This window comes from Scomber scombrus, chromosome 17, assembly GCF_963691925.1.
Source record: "Scomber scombrus chromosome 17, fScoSco1.1, whole genome shotgun sequence".
Classification (NCBI taxonomy): domain Eukaryota; kingdom Metazoa; phylum Chordata; class Actinopteri; order Scombriformes; family Scombridae; genus Scomber; species Scomber scombrus.
In genome coordinates, this window is record NC_084986.1 from 28,113,846 (window position 1) to 28,129,132 (window position 15,287).

Below are 15,287 nucleotides of genomic sequence, written 5' to 3' on the forward strand. Positions count from 1 at the left end.
CATGTGTTAATGGAGGCAGATGCTGTGCTCTCACCTACATTGTCACACACCATGCCCCCATACAGATCATGTTAAGGCCCATTTATGCTCAATGTACATACGAAAATGTATACGTCCTTTTCAAACGATGTTACTGTCACTACTCACATACTTCCATGCGTCCTTTACGTTGGCATGGATGTTAACCAATACATCCACCAGGGGGCAGCACAGAGTCAAAAGTTTATGACAACAACAAACTCAAAAACAAACATGGCGACTGTGGAGGAGATATTGATAATGACAAAAACGGAGGCAGCGTTGTCGGAGGCAGTGGTCGGTGAGGCCGTTAAATACATTGCCATTGTTATTTCTTCTTCGTGTCTCACTAAAGCTACGTATCAGGTAGTGACAGCAACACTGCCCCACGGTTTCCTGTGGTACTGCTCCGTTTGGCCCGTATCCGTAAGCTTTATGGAAACGTGCAGAAATACGGACGAAATGAACGCAGAGCACGGACAGAAGGCTCCGTCCGTATCCGGATTCGTATTTAACATTGAGCATTAAATGGGCCTTTAAATGCTACATACTGCACATAACCATGATAGTATTTCATATATAATATATGGTAGATAACAATAAGTCAGGTGGTGGAGGACCGGGTGGACGCTGGTGTAAAAAAATTTGATGAAAATTATTTGACTGGGCTAATTGTTTTATTTAGCCTCAGTCCCTAAGAAAATGTCATTGAAATATTGAAGTGTAAAGTGTGGTTACGCAAACTGAGCAACTGTGGATGGTAAAAGTCCACATTTAGTGTCACAGGAGGAACAAGTTTCTGAAATAAACGTTAATTTCGATGCTTTAAATACACTATTTTATTTTATTTTAAATTGTATGGTTCCAGCTTCAATTATAGAATATTTGCACCAGTGTCACTCTTTTAAAAAAAAGACTCATATTAGGATCCCAACAAAGTTTTAATGTGCATTTTTCCCTCGGTTCTGTTGTACTACTTTGTTACAGGTACCCTTATCCCAGCCTTAGTTTAACCTGCTGTTTACAAATGAATGGTTTTTCACTGAGATCCACAATGACACGAGCTGTCAGAATGCAGGCTGGGAGCATTAAGCTCTGACTTGCAGAAAGCTGCTTCTCTTTAATGCCACAAACAGTCTTCTTAACTTCACTCTGTGGCATCCCCTTTGATCTCCACTTTGACAAACAGCAGGTTAGAGAACATGCCTTTCAAACCCTTATCCTTCACAGATGATAGATCACCTGCTGAAAATCAGGATTAGGAAAGTCTATTTTAGGGTTGATTTTTTTGGGCTGGCTGGGGAGGGCAGCTTGACAACAAATCAATAAAGCATACTTTACCCTTTTGCTCCACAACTTAATTCAGAATAACCCAGCAGCATTAGGATGTAAAAAATGTTTAAGGACATGCACCATTCTACCATTTTTTGTATCTTTATTCTCATTTTTCTTCTCCTCTTCCTTCCCTTTGTTCCCCATTTTCTTTATTCCTCTGTTCCATTTTCATCCTCATGCGCCAAGTACCGTAAAAACCAGTGTATAAGTATGCAGTCAAAAAAAAAAAGACGATCGTTTTTTTGTCGCTCATTTGCTCATCATTTCTTCTTTTTATAATGTCACGTGTGGATCATTAACCTTGTTACAGCTTCTACCTGCTGAGAGGATCTCAGTCAGCAGTAGGAGATGAGGAGAGGAGCAGTGGTAAGTTAACCTCAGGTCTCTACACTGAAACTGAAGTAGGGGGAGCAAGGAGTCTAGTGCAGCTATGGAAGCCTAATGATGCCAAAAGTAAAATGAGTCACACTACCAAATTATAACACAATTTATATGTTGTTCTACTTGTGTATTTATGTGATACAGGATTTGTGCAATTTACTTTTATTTCTGTGTTTTTTTATTAGCAATATGTTATAATTTGTGATAATTGGATTCTTTATTTAATTTATATTTATAGATTAGAATTGTTTCTACTCTTTACTTTTTCGTATTTGTGATTGTATCTAACTTTTGTATTTATGGTTGTTATTTCCATAAATACCAAAATGATCCATCTATAAAATATCTATATGGGGAAACCTTTTACAGTGCTGCATACTGCATATGATAATTATATATTTAGAAAGTAGAAAAAAGTGATTCATTACAAGCTGATTAGTTCAAACATTTCAATTCAATTTCCATTTTGTGAATTTCAAATAAAAGAACAGTCATGTATTTCCTCATTGAAATTTTCTTAAAAATATAGTTAAAATTTCGTCTTGTCTCGATCTTGTGAACCCAACATCGTCACACCCCTATTTATTACACATGTTTATACTTTTTTAAACACAATGAAAACACACATTTTACACCTGAAACAGTGTGTCTGGTTAATGGTAAATGGTCCGATAATGATTTAACTGAACTGTACTGGTATATTAACTCAGACCGGGTTCAGGTTAAAAGAACATGATAACTTTACATATTTAATACAGTGTGTACCTGTGTGCTTACTCGAGTCCCAAAAACTCTTCATCAGAGCTGTCACTGTGTGTAAATAGACTACTGTACCCGAGTCACGCTTTTGCACATTGCGCTTCAACATCAGTTTGGTCTGTAAATACTGAAACATCACAGCAACTACTGTAGTGTCTGAAATACTCCTGAACAACACACAATCATTTTCCCGTACAGCATACAGCATTAACAAGTCATCAATAGTCTATTTTAATTTGCTGCCGACACAGCTGGAGTGCAGCGCTTGACACAGCTGTTTATAGGACGTTATAGCTCATCAGTGTGGACGCTCTCATCTTTATCTTTATAGTTATTGTTCATTGGGTGGATGGCCTTTTACATACCTATAATCATATTCAGAGCCAACCTCTCTCTGTATTTTACTGCTGTATAGGACACATCAGTGTATAGGACTGAGGATGTGTCACCATGGCAACCCACATACAATCTCACAGAGATGCACCGAACGGTAACGAAACACACAGTAATGCATGCTAACTGCTCTTGTGTGCAGGCTTGGGTGCCTTGGGTGTCCATGTTTAGCAGTATTTGCATGAAGTGAGTGTGCATGTGCAGTTAAATTAAAAAGATGTTGCTATTAGAGAACAGAGCCAAATAAGTGTGTTGGACAGACTTAGAATGCCCTTATATGTCCTTGCAATTAAAAAATGAAAATAATGTTTGAATTTTTCTCTTTAAATGTATCAACAGAGCATCCCTGTTGAGGAGTTGTATTACTTCACCACACAACTCTCCAAGACAAAACTGCTGCATCTGTTCCTCCATCACTCAACCTGCCACAACATTCACTCACCCCCCCCCCCCCTCCCAGATTGATGCTAAATTATGAAAAGGGACGTTTTATATGCACTGGACTGCAGTAAATTATTGATTTTAGCAGCTTTCTCTGACCTCCTGAATGCTAAAACAATATGTCTGGTGTGCAGTCTGAACAGTACACTGCAGTAGCTTTCTTCTGTGTCCTTTTAGACTAACAATAAAAAGCACTGCATCATTGCATTCTTGAGTTGGTTTCTATCTTAAACTGAGGACGTTTGCCTCAAGAATAATCAGCACATCCCCTTATCTGTAGCGACAGATGGAAAGACTGCTTTAATTTGCATGTTCAGCTGTCACATTGTGGATGATAATAAATCTCGTTGCACCGAGTTTGATGGTCTGGAGTGACTGGAGTGTCTATCTTTCTCCAGGGTCATGTATTTTTAAAAATCTCACTCTTGCACTCTTGTGCCATTCAGGCACAGCGTATGGAGCAGGAGAGAAAAGAGAGTGAGCTGGCAGCTGGAGGCAGCCATCTTGGACTGGGTTAAAAGCATAATCCTGGTCACGCTGTATCAGCAGCAGAGGAGAGATAAGAGAGTGAGGGAATGCCTGTGCTGGGAAACCCCTCTGCAAAGAGAGAGAGAGAGAAAGAGAGTATTGATATTGCAGATACTGTTGCAGTCAAATAAAAAGCCTAGGTAGGAGGTGGAGTAGAAAACAGTCTCTGGGGTGCCTCCAGGCTAATGTTAAAACTCTGCCTCATATTTCACTTATATGAAATGTATGAATAGATTAGTAGACAGAAAATGACCAGAGGGTGTTACTTTGATGAGAGAGCTGAGTGTGTTAGTTAAAGCTACCTTGAAATGAATACACACTGCTAGTCAGAGCACAAGTTACTGATCCAGAAAGAGGATGTTGTTGTGTGTTGTTGTCCACTAGTGTCTGTTAGCTTGGCTGGCCAGCACACACTGATGCTTACTTTTATAAATTCTACATGTCCTTAAACTCAACATAATAGTTATCATATAGAACACATCTACAACATAGATGTGTACATTTGTACTCCATTTATTTGACAGTAGTGTAGATATATGCTATGAATTGGCAAATGCTAAAATATCAGATAATGGGATTAATTACATTTACATTTAGTCATTTAGCAGACGCTTTTATCCAAAGCGACTTACAAGGGAGAATAACATTCAAGCTACATTGCAACAGAGACATTAGTGTGACAATAAATAAATACTGCTAAGTAGTGCTAAGTAGTTGTAAGTTAAGAGTGCTAAGTAATTGTAAGTTAAGAGAGGAGGTACTCTCTGAAGAGGTGGTTCTTCAAGTGCTTCTTAAAGACAGAGAGGGAGGCCCCTGCTCTGGTGGTTTTCGGCAGCTCTGCAAATGAGAATAACCTGGATTGCCATGGTTGTACGGCCGGCAGAGCCAGGCGATGCTCATTTGATGAACGCAGCATCCGGGGGGTAACATGTGCTCTTACAAGAGCATTTAAGTAGGTGGGAGCATTCCCAACAATCACTCTGTAGGCAAGCATAAGAGACTTGAACTTGATACGAGCAGCTACAGGTAACCAGTGGAGCTCGATAAGCAGCTGAGTGACGTGTGCCCTCTTTGGCTGGTTGAACACCAGTCGCACCGTCCCATTCTGTATCATCTGCAGTGGCTTCACCGCGCAGGCCGGAAAGCATGTTAAGAGAGCATTTCAGTAGTCGAGATGGGACATCACCAAGGTTTGTACCAGCAGTTGAGTGGCATATTGGGTCAGGTACGGCCTGACTTTTCGGATGTTGAATAGGGCGAAGTGGCACGACCGGGAGACGGCGGAAACATGGTCCGAGAACGTCAGTTGGTCATTAATAATGACACCTAGATTCCTAGCAGCCTTGGTAGGAACAAGAGATAGAGAGTCAATTTTAATATCGATGTTGATGATGTATGATGAATAAAAAAATATGAATACCTTGTTTGGCCGGGAAGACCAGCAGTTCCGTTTTCGCCAGGTTTAGTTAAAGATGATACTCCTTCATCCATGGATATGTCAGCGAGACAATCCGAGATCCACGTTGAGACAGTGGGGTCGTCAGGCTGGAAAGACAGATAGAGTTGAGTATCATCCGCATAGCAGTGGTATGAAAAACCATGCGAGCGGATGATCGAGCCCAGCGAGGTGGTGTATATGGCAAAGAAGAGGGGTCCCAGCTGATACTGGAGGAGAAGGAGGACAGCAGTGTCTGGTAGCTTGCAAGATCTTCAGTTGTTTTGGGTTTGTGCCATTTCCTCTCGGCTGCTCTGAGGTCAGTGCGCGTTGTCCGGAGGGTGTCACTCAGCCAAGGGTGCGATTGGGTCAATCGAGCAGGTCTGGTGGATAGTGGACACAGGCTATCCAGACATGAGCTCAGGGTAGAGCAGAGAGAATCAGTGGCATCATTAACCTGCAGAGAGGAGAACGTGTCGTGTGGCGAAAGAGAAGACAAGAGCACAGAGTAGAAGTGGGTGGGAGACAGGTTGCAGAGATTGCGGTCGATGGAAACCATGGGTGGGGAGGTAGGGGGTTGTTCTGGTAGCTGGACATTGAAGTGGATGAAGATGTGGTCTGATAGATGGAAAGGGGTGACCCTTAGGTTGTCCATGGTGCAGCTCCGAGCAAGAATGAGATCAAGCTCTTTGCCAGCCTTGTGAGTCGGGACCTGTCTTAGGTCGAATGAGTGAACCAGAGACAGGAAGTCGACCGAGCTCGCACTGTCCAAGTGGATGTTCATGTCTCCGAGGACGAGCATGGGACACTCATGCTCAGGAATTGATGACAGCATGGTGTCAAGCTCATGGAGGAAGTCGCCTAGTTGTCCTGGTGGACGATAGATGACGACCACATAGGCTTTCACCGGAGCAGTCACCAAGACGGCATGATATTCAAAGGAGACAAAGTTGTTTAGAGGCAGCAGTGGGTTAAATTTCCATTTGTTGGAGATTAGCAGGCCAGTCCCTCCACCACGACCGGATGGTCGGGATGTGTGGGAGAATGTGTAGTTTATGGAAAGTGCAGCCGGGGTTGCACTATCTTCTGGTTTAATCCATGTCTCAGTGAGAGCAAGGAGCTCCAAGGAGAGGTGGTTGGCATGACCAGAAATGAAGTCTGCCTTGTTAACCGCAGATCGACAGTTCCACAAGCCAACAGAGAAGGAGGTCTTTGCAGTTGATGTTTGCTTTAGAGACCTTAGGTTACCCAGATTGCATTGGCGTTTGTTATAACGAGGCTTTCTGGGTGACCTTGAAGTTGTAGAGATGTTTCTTCCTGTTAAAAGGGAGTTTTTTCTTGCCATTGTCGCTAAGTGCTTGTTCATGTGGGAATGTTGGGACTCTTTAAAATTAAAACCTGAAGAGTTCGGTTTAGAACCTGCTCTATGTGTAAAGTGCCTTGAGATAACTTTGTTGTGATTTGGCGCTATATAAATAAAGATTGATTGATTAGTGGCACATTGTGTATGGGGTGAGAAAAGGAAGACAGGTTTGCCTTGTTTGGTGTCCTTGCTTCGATGGACTGCACAGGTAGACGTGCTCTACCCTCGTCTTTACACTATACCGTCTTCACACTAGAACGGTTGCACACAGGGGCTGCGCTTAAAAGCTGCGCTTCAAGGGCCGCACTCTGGATGTAGCTTTGACCAGTAATTGAATCCAGCTGTTCTGGTATAAGGACTGATTGCACCAAAAGCACACCCACACAAAAGAAAGAAAGGACTTACGGATTAGGGGGAGTGTTCTTCCAGAACACACCTTGTTGACAGATCTTGGTACAGAGTCAAACCAGCAGTCCTAAGTTACAATACAATACTAGATAACAAATACAGAGCAGTAAGTACATTTTACACAGCAATCTCAACACTATAGCTTGTCTCCTTACTTTATTGTTTGTTTCATATGATAATGTGGTACAATGTATGACAGTTTGAAAGCATTATGTGTGTCGTATATTATGAATGCACCCTAAAGGACAGTAGAAAAGTATTGAAGACAGTTTACCCTGAAGTGTAATTTAAAGGTTTATTATTAACAGGAGATCGGGGTCAAACATTCAGTCTGAATTAGCATAGCCCTGACCCCTAATTTATGATTAGCTTTTAACAAAGGGTCAGTCTGGAGAGACAGCCTCTGGCCTGTCCTTTATGGTCTGTCCTTTATGGCCTGTCCTTTATGGTTAACTTTTAACCTTTGTTAGACAATGCAGAACTAACCCTTAAAGACCCCCACAGGATGGCTTGTGATTCTGTAGTTTCAGAGATAGGAGGGTCACATGGAAGTCACATACTATCACACTACACTGGACGTTGCTTAAGGATTGCACACGGAGGTCACATATCCTGGAGTTTGAGAAGATGAAGGATGGAGTCAGATCAACAGCCAATCAGGAGGAGGCAACACCTCACACATTGCATAAACATTCTGTATTGTATATAAGACTGGGTCAGGGAAGCATAGTCAGTCAGACTTCGTGAAGTGACATACCTTGTTGTTCGTCAGGGATAGGAAGATCTCGACCCAGAGCTCTGTACGCTTTATTCATTTTACTGCTAAATAAATAGCGTGTTGAGTATATATCTTCTCGAATATCTTTTCCTATTTCTTCATTAAACGAACACGCGGACTGAGCTCACACATAGTGTAAGATTAGCAAGTAAAGATAGCTCAGAATCCAACAGTAGGTGCATGAGCACGTCTCCATGCACACAAGGTCTGGGTGAATATAGATCAATGGATGTTGTAATTAATTCATATAGTCCCAGCCAGTCACATCACTGGTGTCATCACTCAGCAGTTGGAGTTGATGATGCACAGGAATAATAGACCCCATTAATCCAATGTCTCCTGAAACAGGCATATTGAGTTGTTACTTACCAATCTGATGGGTGTAGGAGCATGTTTGGTTATTCTGTAGCAGCATGCTCATTAGCAAGTGATTAAATGGAGGTGAACACAGTGAGCGGCTGTACTGCAAAATTTCAACGTCAAGAAAATACCCAACAGTCAAAGCATTGCTTATGCTGGTCACTGAGACTCACACAGGGCCCACAATCCATTTATAAAATACTATGCACTATTATTAAACTACCCTAAAGAATATGAAGTAGTCACAATGAGTTCCTCCTCAACCAGCTACGACATTGCGATGTGAAGTACACAGTAATTACAGTCCAACAATACATTATCAAACTTCTGTACTTTTGCAACTATTTTTAAAAGATGTCATCCACTCTGACAACTCAGTAGATGCTGATGCAGTACCAAATGTCAAACGTGTTGAACTCAATATGATATTATTACATGTATGCTGTCCTCACTATAAGTGGTTGCAGGCAACGTGGTCTTTAGCTACAACACAATGAGCCCTTATAAGTAAATGTCAGCAATAGGCATGGGCCGGTTACCGGTTTCAAGGTATACCACGGAATGAAAAAGTCACGGTTTCAAAACCACTAACATTTTCCGTCATACCGTTCCTGCGGTAAGAGCAGGTTTTTTTTTTTTATGTGACTTCTCGTCAGAGAGAAAGTGGAGGTCCCTCAGGTCGCGTGTAGCTGCAGCGTAAAGTACCCCTCCCCCTGCGCACCTCCGGTTGCTGTTACAAGCAGGTAGTTCTGCAGGCTGTATGATGGCTGAAGGAGGCGAGCCCCACAAACTTTTCCCCCCGTCGTCTAAACAGACCAAGTCGGCTGTATGGGAATACTTCTGCTACCGTAAAAAGATAGACGGCCACGCCTTCGAGGAAGAAGGTTGTTTTTTTTCACTAAAAATAATTCATTTATGTCGTGACTTGAGTTGCAGGTTTAGCCTCAGTTAAAGGACTGCATTAAGGACTGCACTTATTTTTTTATTATTTATTTTTTATTTAGAAAGTATCAGTTATTTTTTATTATTATTTATTTTAAATACATATTTACTAATGTTCCATCATGTTATATATATTGTTTAAAAATAAAAGACAATGGAAAAGTTTTCTTTTTTTGTTTTTAAATACAGACATTTGAAAATAACACATTTTAGATCTGTAATCATAATACTGTGAAACCATGATATTTTTGCCTAAGGTTATCATACCGTCAGAATCTCATACCGGCCCATGCCTAGTCAGCACTACTATATTAGTGAAATAAGGATAATAGAAAAACGATTGCTTAAAAGTACAACCTCTAACACAGAGTCCCCAATAAACTAATTATCCAAAAATATTGTACCTTAACCATATACAATTGTTAATATAACTGTAAACAGAACATTACTTACAGATGAAGCCGTTTTGTAGGCTTTAAAGCACAGGATTAAACAGACAGCTGCACTATGCTGCTCACTTTCTGAGTGTGAGGAGAAAGACCTTTCTGGTGCTTACTTCCTGTTACCCCAATGTTTACTGTGAGGTCACTTCCTCCTGAATCCTGCTATTCACAGCTACCACCAGATGAAGCCAAATAGGACACAAAACTCATTACAATGATTTCAATACAACATGTATTTTATATATATATATATATATATATATATCAGGGCTCTAAATTAACACCCGCCAAATGCGGGTGAATATTCATTTTGGCGTGTATTAAAAAAACCTCACTGGCCAGCTTGGCCGGATATAAATGAGGCACTTTACTATCTATATTGCGGGACGCGAGAGAGTCGGTTTCTATGGGAACGCAACCATCGGGACGTGAGAGCGTCGGTTTCTATGGGAACACAACCGTCGAGGCTTCCGTAGTAGACGCCGGTAGATGATAGACGCCGGTAAAATACCTTTTATATACAGTCTATGGTAGAAATACAAATACAATACAAACAAGATGTTGCGATGGTTGGGACAGCCGGCCGTGAAGAGAAAGGATAGGCCTACCAAAGAGGTAGGGGAGAAGGTCTGAGTGGCTCGTTTATGATCACGAAAACCATGTAATGTTCTGTCAGGATTGCCGAATGTATACTAAAGTAAAACACAAAATAAATAATTTTGTGGTAGGAACTAATAATTTCAAAGTAGAGGCAGTAAAGCATCATGAGAGTGCCCGAAGACATCAGGAGAGCCTGAGGACGAAAAAGTTGCCAAGACGTGTCGTATTGAAGAGAGTCAAGCTGGAAGGAGCCTTGCCTTAATGAAGACATCCGAGTTCGAGAAGATGGAGCTACTTTTTCGCAATGCCCACGTCATCGGGAAAAAAGGCAGGCCTTTCACCGACTTCGCATGGATGTGTGAGTAAGTGGATTAACTTTACTATTTACGTGTTTCAGACTCATTACATTTTATACAGTATATTGACAGTACTATAGCATACTTCCCTCAATGACGCCAGGATTGCCCTAATACAAGCATTTTTATATATGTGTGTTTTTGGTTATTATTCATTTATTTATTTATTTCAGGGTTGATAGAAAGAAAGGCTTGTAGATAGGAGAGACATACACAAATGACTATCAGGCAAAAGAGTTCATTCACTACATAGCAGAGGATGCGAGTAGAAAGATGAGGGCAAGATTGTCAGATGTCAAGTTCATCTCTGTCATGTCAGATGGATCCCTGGACAGTGCAGTGATTGGGAAAGAGATGGTCTATGTCAGGAGTGCCAGTGAGGGGAAGATCAAAGTTGATTTTGTCGGGATAAAAGCTGTTTCAAAGCCAGATGCTACAAGCATAGCTGAAGCTGTGTGTAATGTAATGGAGAGTGAAGTCAGCACTGATTGGAAAAACAAGCTGGTGGCCATCACCACAGATGGAGCAGCTGTAATGACAGGAGTCAACAATGGCGTAGTTACCAAGCTGCGTGCAGACCATTCGTACGTGCTGGGGATCCACTGCATGGCCCATAGACTTGAGCTCGCCTTTTCAGATGCAGTGAGTAAAAGTGTGATGGCCAAGAAGGTTGAGGACCTATTGAGTGGACTCTACACCTTGTATCGCAAGAGTGGAGTAAAGAGGGCCAGCTTAAAGCAACACTTCAGGGAGCTCCACATGAAGGCTTTGATGCCAGCCAGAGTAGGTGGAACCAGGTGGCTGCCACATCTCCCCAAAGCACTAGACCATTTCCTCAGGGGCTATGCTGCAGTTGTACGCCACTTACAGGAGAAGGTATGATCATTTATATCCTACTAAAACCAGCAGTGTAGGTGGATAATTTAATATTTGTGCCTTACTTAATAATGTGGAACAACCTCCTTACACATGTCTGTCAGTGATATAAAATGGTAGGAGACACAATACCAGCCAAGAATTGTATTTGAAAAACAAAATAATAAATATGAGACTAAAATCATATTTGCATAATAATTTGGAATGCAGTGTAAATGCTGTCTGTGATGTAATGCTGTTCTTTTGTTTGTAGTCCCAGGAAGAGACCACTACAAACAAAGATGTTCAGAGGGCAAAGGCCAAGGGCTTCCTTAACATAGCCAAGGATGGTGGAGTCCTACGGTTTTGCTGTCTTCTCCATGACATCATCTTTCAATTGGGCAACCTTTCCAAGTCACTGCAGAAGTCAACAGTAACCTTGGCTGAGGCTCATAGCTGCCTGTCCTCCACTCAGGCTGTCATAGAAAAGTACAAGTCAAGGTATAGAATAAAATACTTTATTTGTCATTCTGCCCATGAGACATGAAAAGAACAAAATGCGGAACTCAGGTCTCGATATAATAATAAATAAAAAACACAATAAATACTAATTAAAATCACTATCTAAAATATGGTGATTATGTATTATGTATATGTATGTATAAGGTATGTATCATATGTCCTAGAATTCATTATTTGGTTTTAGGTTGTGTAAGTGTGTTTTCACACTTTTTTCACAGTATGTATGTAAAGATAGATAATTAATCAAACCCAGGCCTAAGCTGAGAGCAGCACTGGAGACGGACATCTATGAGGGAGTCCTCCTGAAACCGACTAAGCCTGACCAGCATGACAAGTCCAAGAATGATCTCATAGATGCCCTGTGCCAGTGCATCACTTCTAGGTTTGGCGATACAAACAGTGGTGTCCTAAAGGCAATGCGACTGATAAATTTCCAGTGCTGGCCAGAGACAGACACAAGTGCAGGTTAGTAATTAAACTGTAATGAACAAATATATATACCCATTTTATGTTTTAAGACGACTCCTTAAAACTGCAGTCTATAGTTTTGAGAAAAAAGTGGACTTAGCCAGAACATTTGAACGAGTACAGCCTCCGGGTCCCTCCTTCTTTCTCTCTGCTGTGCTGCAGTCCTGCCTTCAAAGCCCCTCCCCACAGAGGAACCTGCCGTGCACGCACGTGAAGGCTCATCCCCACAGTAAGAGAGGAAACCTGTTTGACCAGTGAGAGCATGCGCTGTGCAGGGGAGGAGGGCTGCCAGCAGCATGTGTACAGCGTCATTGACACTCCTCTGGGCTCTGATTGGTTGTTTTACTCGGGAGCGAATGGATTCTTGATCATTTTACGACCACTGGGTGGACCCAGAGACAGTGAATTATGTCACAGCTTATCTGTATCTTATTCTACTGTTAGATCATAATGACAATTTTTGCAAATATAACACAAAAATAGTTACAGACTGCAGCTTTGCAATCAGATTTTGGTGATGATGACGTAGACCAGGTTATTAGTCACTTCCGACCTCTTCTACTGACAGCTGGAGTGGATATCGACTTGATTCCAGATCAATGGACCATTCTGAAAACACAACTATACACTGCAGGGTTCAGCCAAGGTACTGCTGAATGAAGTTTATGAAAATGAGGTTTAAGAAAAACATCTAATGTACCTTAAAGGGCATGTGATGACCCTGAACAATAGGGCTATGGGTCAATTTACAGCGGAATTACTCTTTAACAATAGTCTTGAGTTTTGAGTAGGTCATTTGTTACAATCCAAGTACAATCCAAATTTGATGTGTAACCCTCGGTTACCAAAACAGTTAAATAAAGTAATTGGATAACTTGGAAATGTATTGAAGAAAAGTGTATTTATGTGGGTTTGATTTTAATGATAATATTAATTAATAAAAATAAAATAAAAATACATTTTAAATGTATTAAGTAGACAACCGTTATAAATAACGGCTGTACCAGAGACTATATAAGCCTGTGTCACCCAGCTGTCAAGGCAGCAGCTGATCCAGATACCCAGACAGATACAGCAGAACCCAGAGTGATTGATCAAAGAGCGATAAACCTGGAGCAGTCACCCTACTGCTGCTCATCTGCCGTAGTAAATTCCCGGCCAGGTCCTCATCCTCATCCTCATCCTTATCTTCATCCTCGTCCTTGTCATCATTTCCTCATCACCCTCCTCATCATCCTTGTCATCCCCTCTATCCTCATCATCCCTTTCATCCTTGTCATCCCCTGCATCTAATGTGTCATGCGAGCCAACCCTGAACCAGTAGAAACGTTTGTTTTATTTTGTTTCTTTTATTGATACTTAAGTTTTTCTGATATTTTTATTGTTGTTATTATTTTGTTAGCATTTTATTTTGTTGAATTAGAAAGGGAAAAATAGGGTTGAACGAACCACCTGTTGGGTAGAGACCAAAATAGAAATAAATAGTTTAATTATAGCTTAATTATTAAAAAAGACTAAACAAAGACATTTTAATCATTTACTTAATTAATATTAATACTTAATACTAAATTAAATTAATAATTAACAATCATTAGATACTCACCCGACAGGTGGATTCCAGATTGTATGTAAAGAAAAGAGGGAAAAGACTATTTATTTTTGTATTTATTTATTTTTATATATGTGGTAGTGTCATTGTTATGTCTGGTAAATGTTGTTATTTTGAGAAAAGAGATCATAACAGTTTGTGTTTGGTGTCCAGTTGCTTTTCGATGCCCATTTCTCCTGAGTGAATTTAGACTTCTGAGACGCTGGTCCAAATTGTATGTGAGTCCTCTCTTGTGTTATAGAGAGGCTATCTAATTTTAAAGAAAGTCTACTTCTGGTTGTTACAGATGCCATCTCTAACTAACTAAAGTTGCATTTGTAAATGTGTTTTCCATGTGATTGAGGGTCATTGAAAGTGCATACTGTCTTACAACAGGGACCTTTGACCTGGCCTACAGTCAACAGAATGCTGCGCCATGAGTGTTCTGACGTCCTAGATCTGTTTGATGCCCTCCTCACCATTCCAACAAGTACAGCTGACTGTGAGAGGGGGTTTAGTGTTATGAAGCAGGTAAAATGTGACTGGCACTCAAGCCTGAAAGGTGAGACCCTCGCTGACCTCTTGAAAACACAGTTGTGCTCAGCAGACATCAAAGACTTTGACCCACGCAAAGCCATAGAAATCTGGCATGGTGACAGTGTGCGCACACGCCGGCCACACTTTGTGAGAAAACGGAAAGATGGAACTGCTTTAGATGGGGTCTCTGAGTCAGAGTCCGAAAACAGTTCAGAAAGCTCTGAGGATGTTTAAACTTTACATACATGTACTGTTCATATTCAAGCATTTCACAGTATCCCCGTCATAATTAGTCTCTATATAGAATAGAAAGTCTTTATTGTCATTGTACAAAGCACAACGAAATTGAGATGCTGTCTTTAAGTGCAGAAACAAAAAATAAATAAATAATTGCCATTATTTAATGCAGTTTAGTGCATTAATGGCTTTAGCGTAAAAGCTGTTTTGGAATCTATTTGTGCGTACTCTCAATGTCCTGTAGTCAGGCGTTTGCCTGAGGGCAGCAGCTCAAACAGCGAGTGTCCTGGGTGAGATGAGTCTCTGATAATATGGCGAGCTTTCCTGAAACAATTTTGTGTGTAATTTTGTGAATTATCTGCAAATGTATGTTTATTATTATTTCCTGTTAGGAACTAGTTACATTCACACACACACACAGCACAGAACAATGTAATAAGAGCAAAATACAGTCTGTCTCTCTCTGTTCCTCGCTCTCACACACACACACACGTGCGCCTGCTCACACACAAACTTGCACACGCTCTTTTACACACATAC

At 41.0% G+C, this 15,287-nt stretch overlaps 1 protein-coding gene across 1 annotated transcript; it reads right to left on the reverse strand.

Moving 5' to 3' along the window:
• Positions 1 to 1,165: 1,165 nt before the first annotated feature.
• LOC133997409 (uncharacterized) lies at positions 1,166 to 8,231 on the reverse strand. The gene is made up of 6 exons (XM_062436981.1): positions 8,209 to 8,231; positions 5,454 to 6,582; positions 5,054 to 5,197; positions 4,796 to 4,978; positions 3,751 to 3,864; positions 1,166 to 1,240 (listed from the first exon to the last, which is right to left on the reverse strand). The coding sequence occupies exons 1-6, from the start codon at positions 8,229 to 8,231 to the stop codon at positions 1,166 to 1,168; spliced, it is 1,668 nt and encodes a 555-aa protein (XP_062292965.1).
• Between the last annotated feature and the right edge of the window lie 7,056 nt (positions 8,232 to 15,287).

Excerpts from the sequence above, each read along its gene's own strand:
- LOC133997409 (XM_062436981.1), bottom strand. The coding sequence starts at position 8,231 with ATGCTCCTACACCCATCAGATTG. Across the intron at positions 5,198-5,453 it reads CTCGATCATCCGCTCGCATG|GCTGCTAGGAATCTAGGTGT; the intron begins GTTTTTCATACC and ends GTTCCTACCAAG. Across the intron at positions 1,241-3,750 it reads AATGGCACAAGAGTGCAAGA|GATAAGGGTTTGAAAGGCAT; the intron begins GTGAGATTTTTA and ends TCATCTGTGAAG.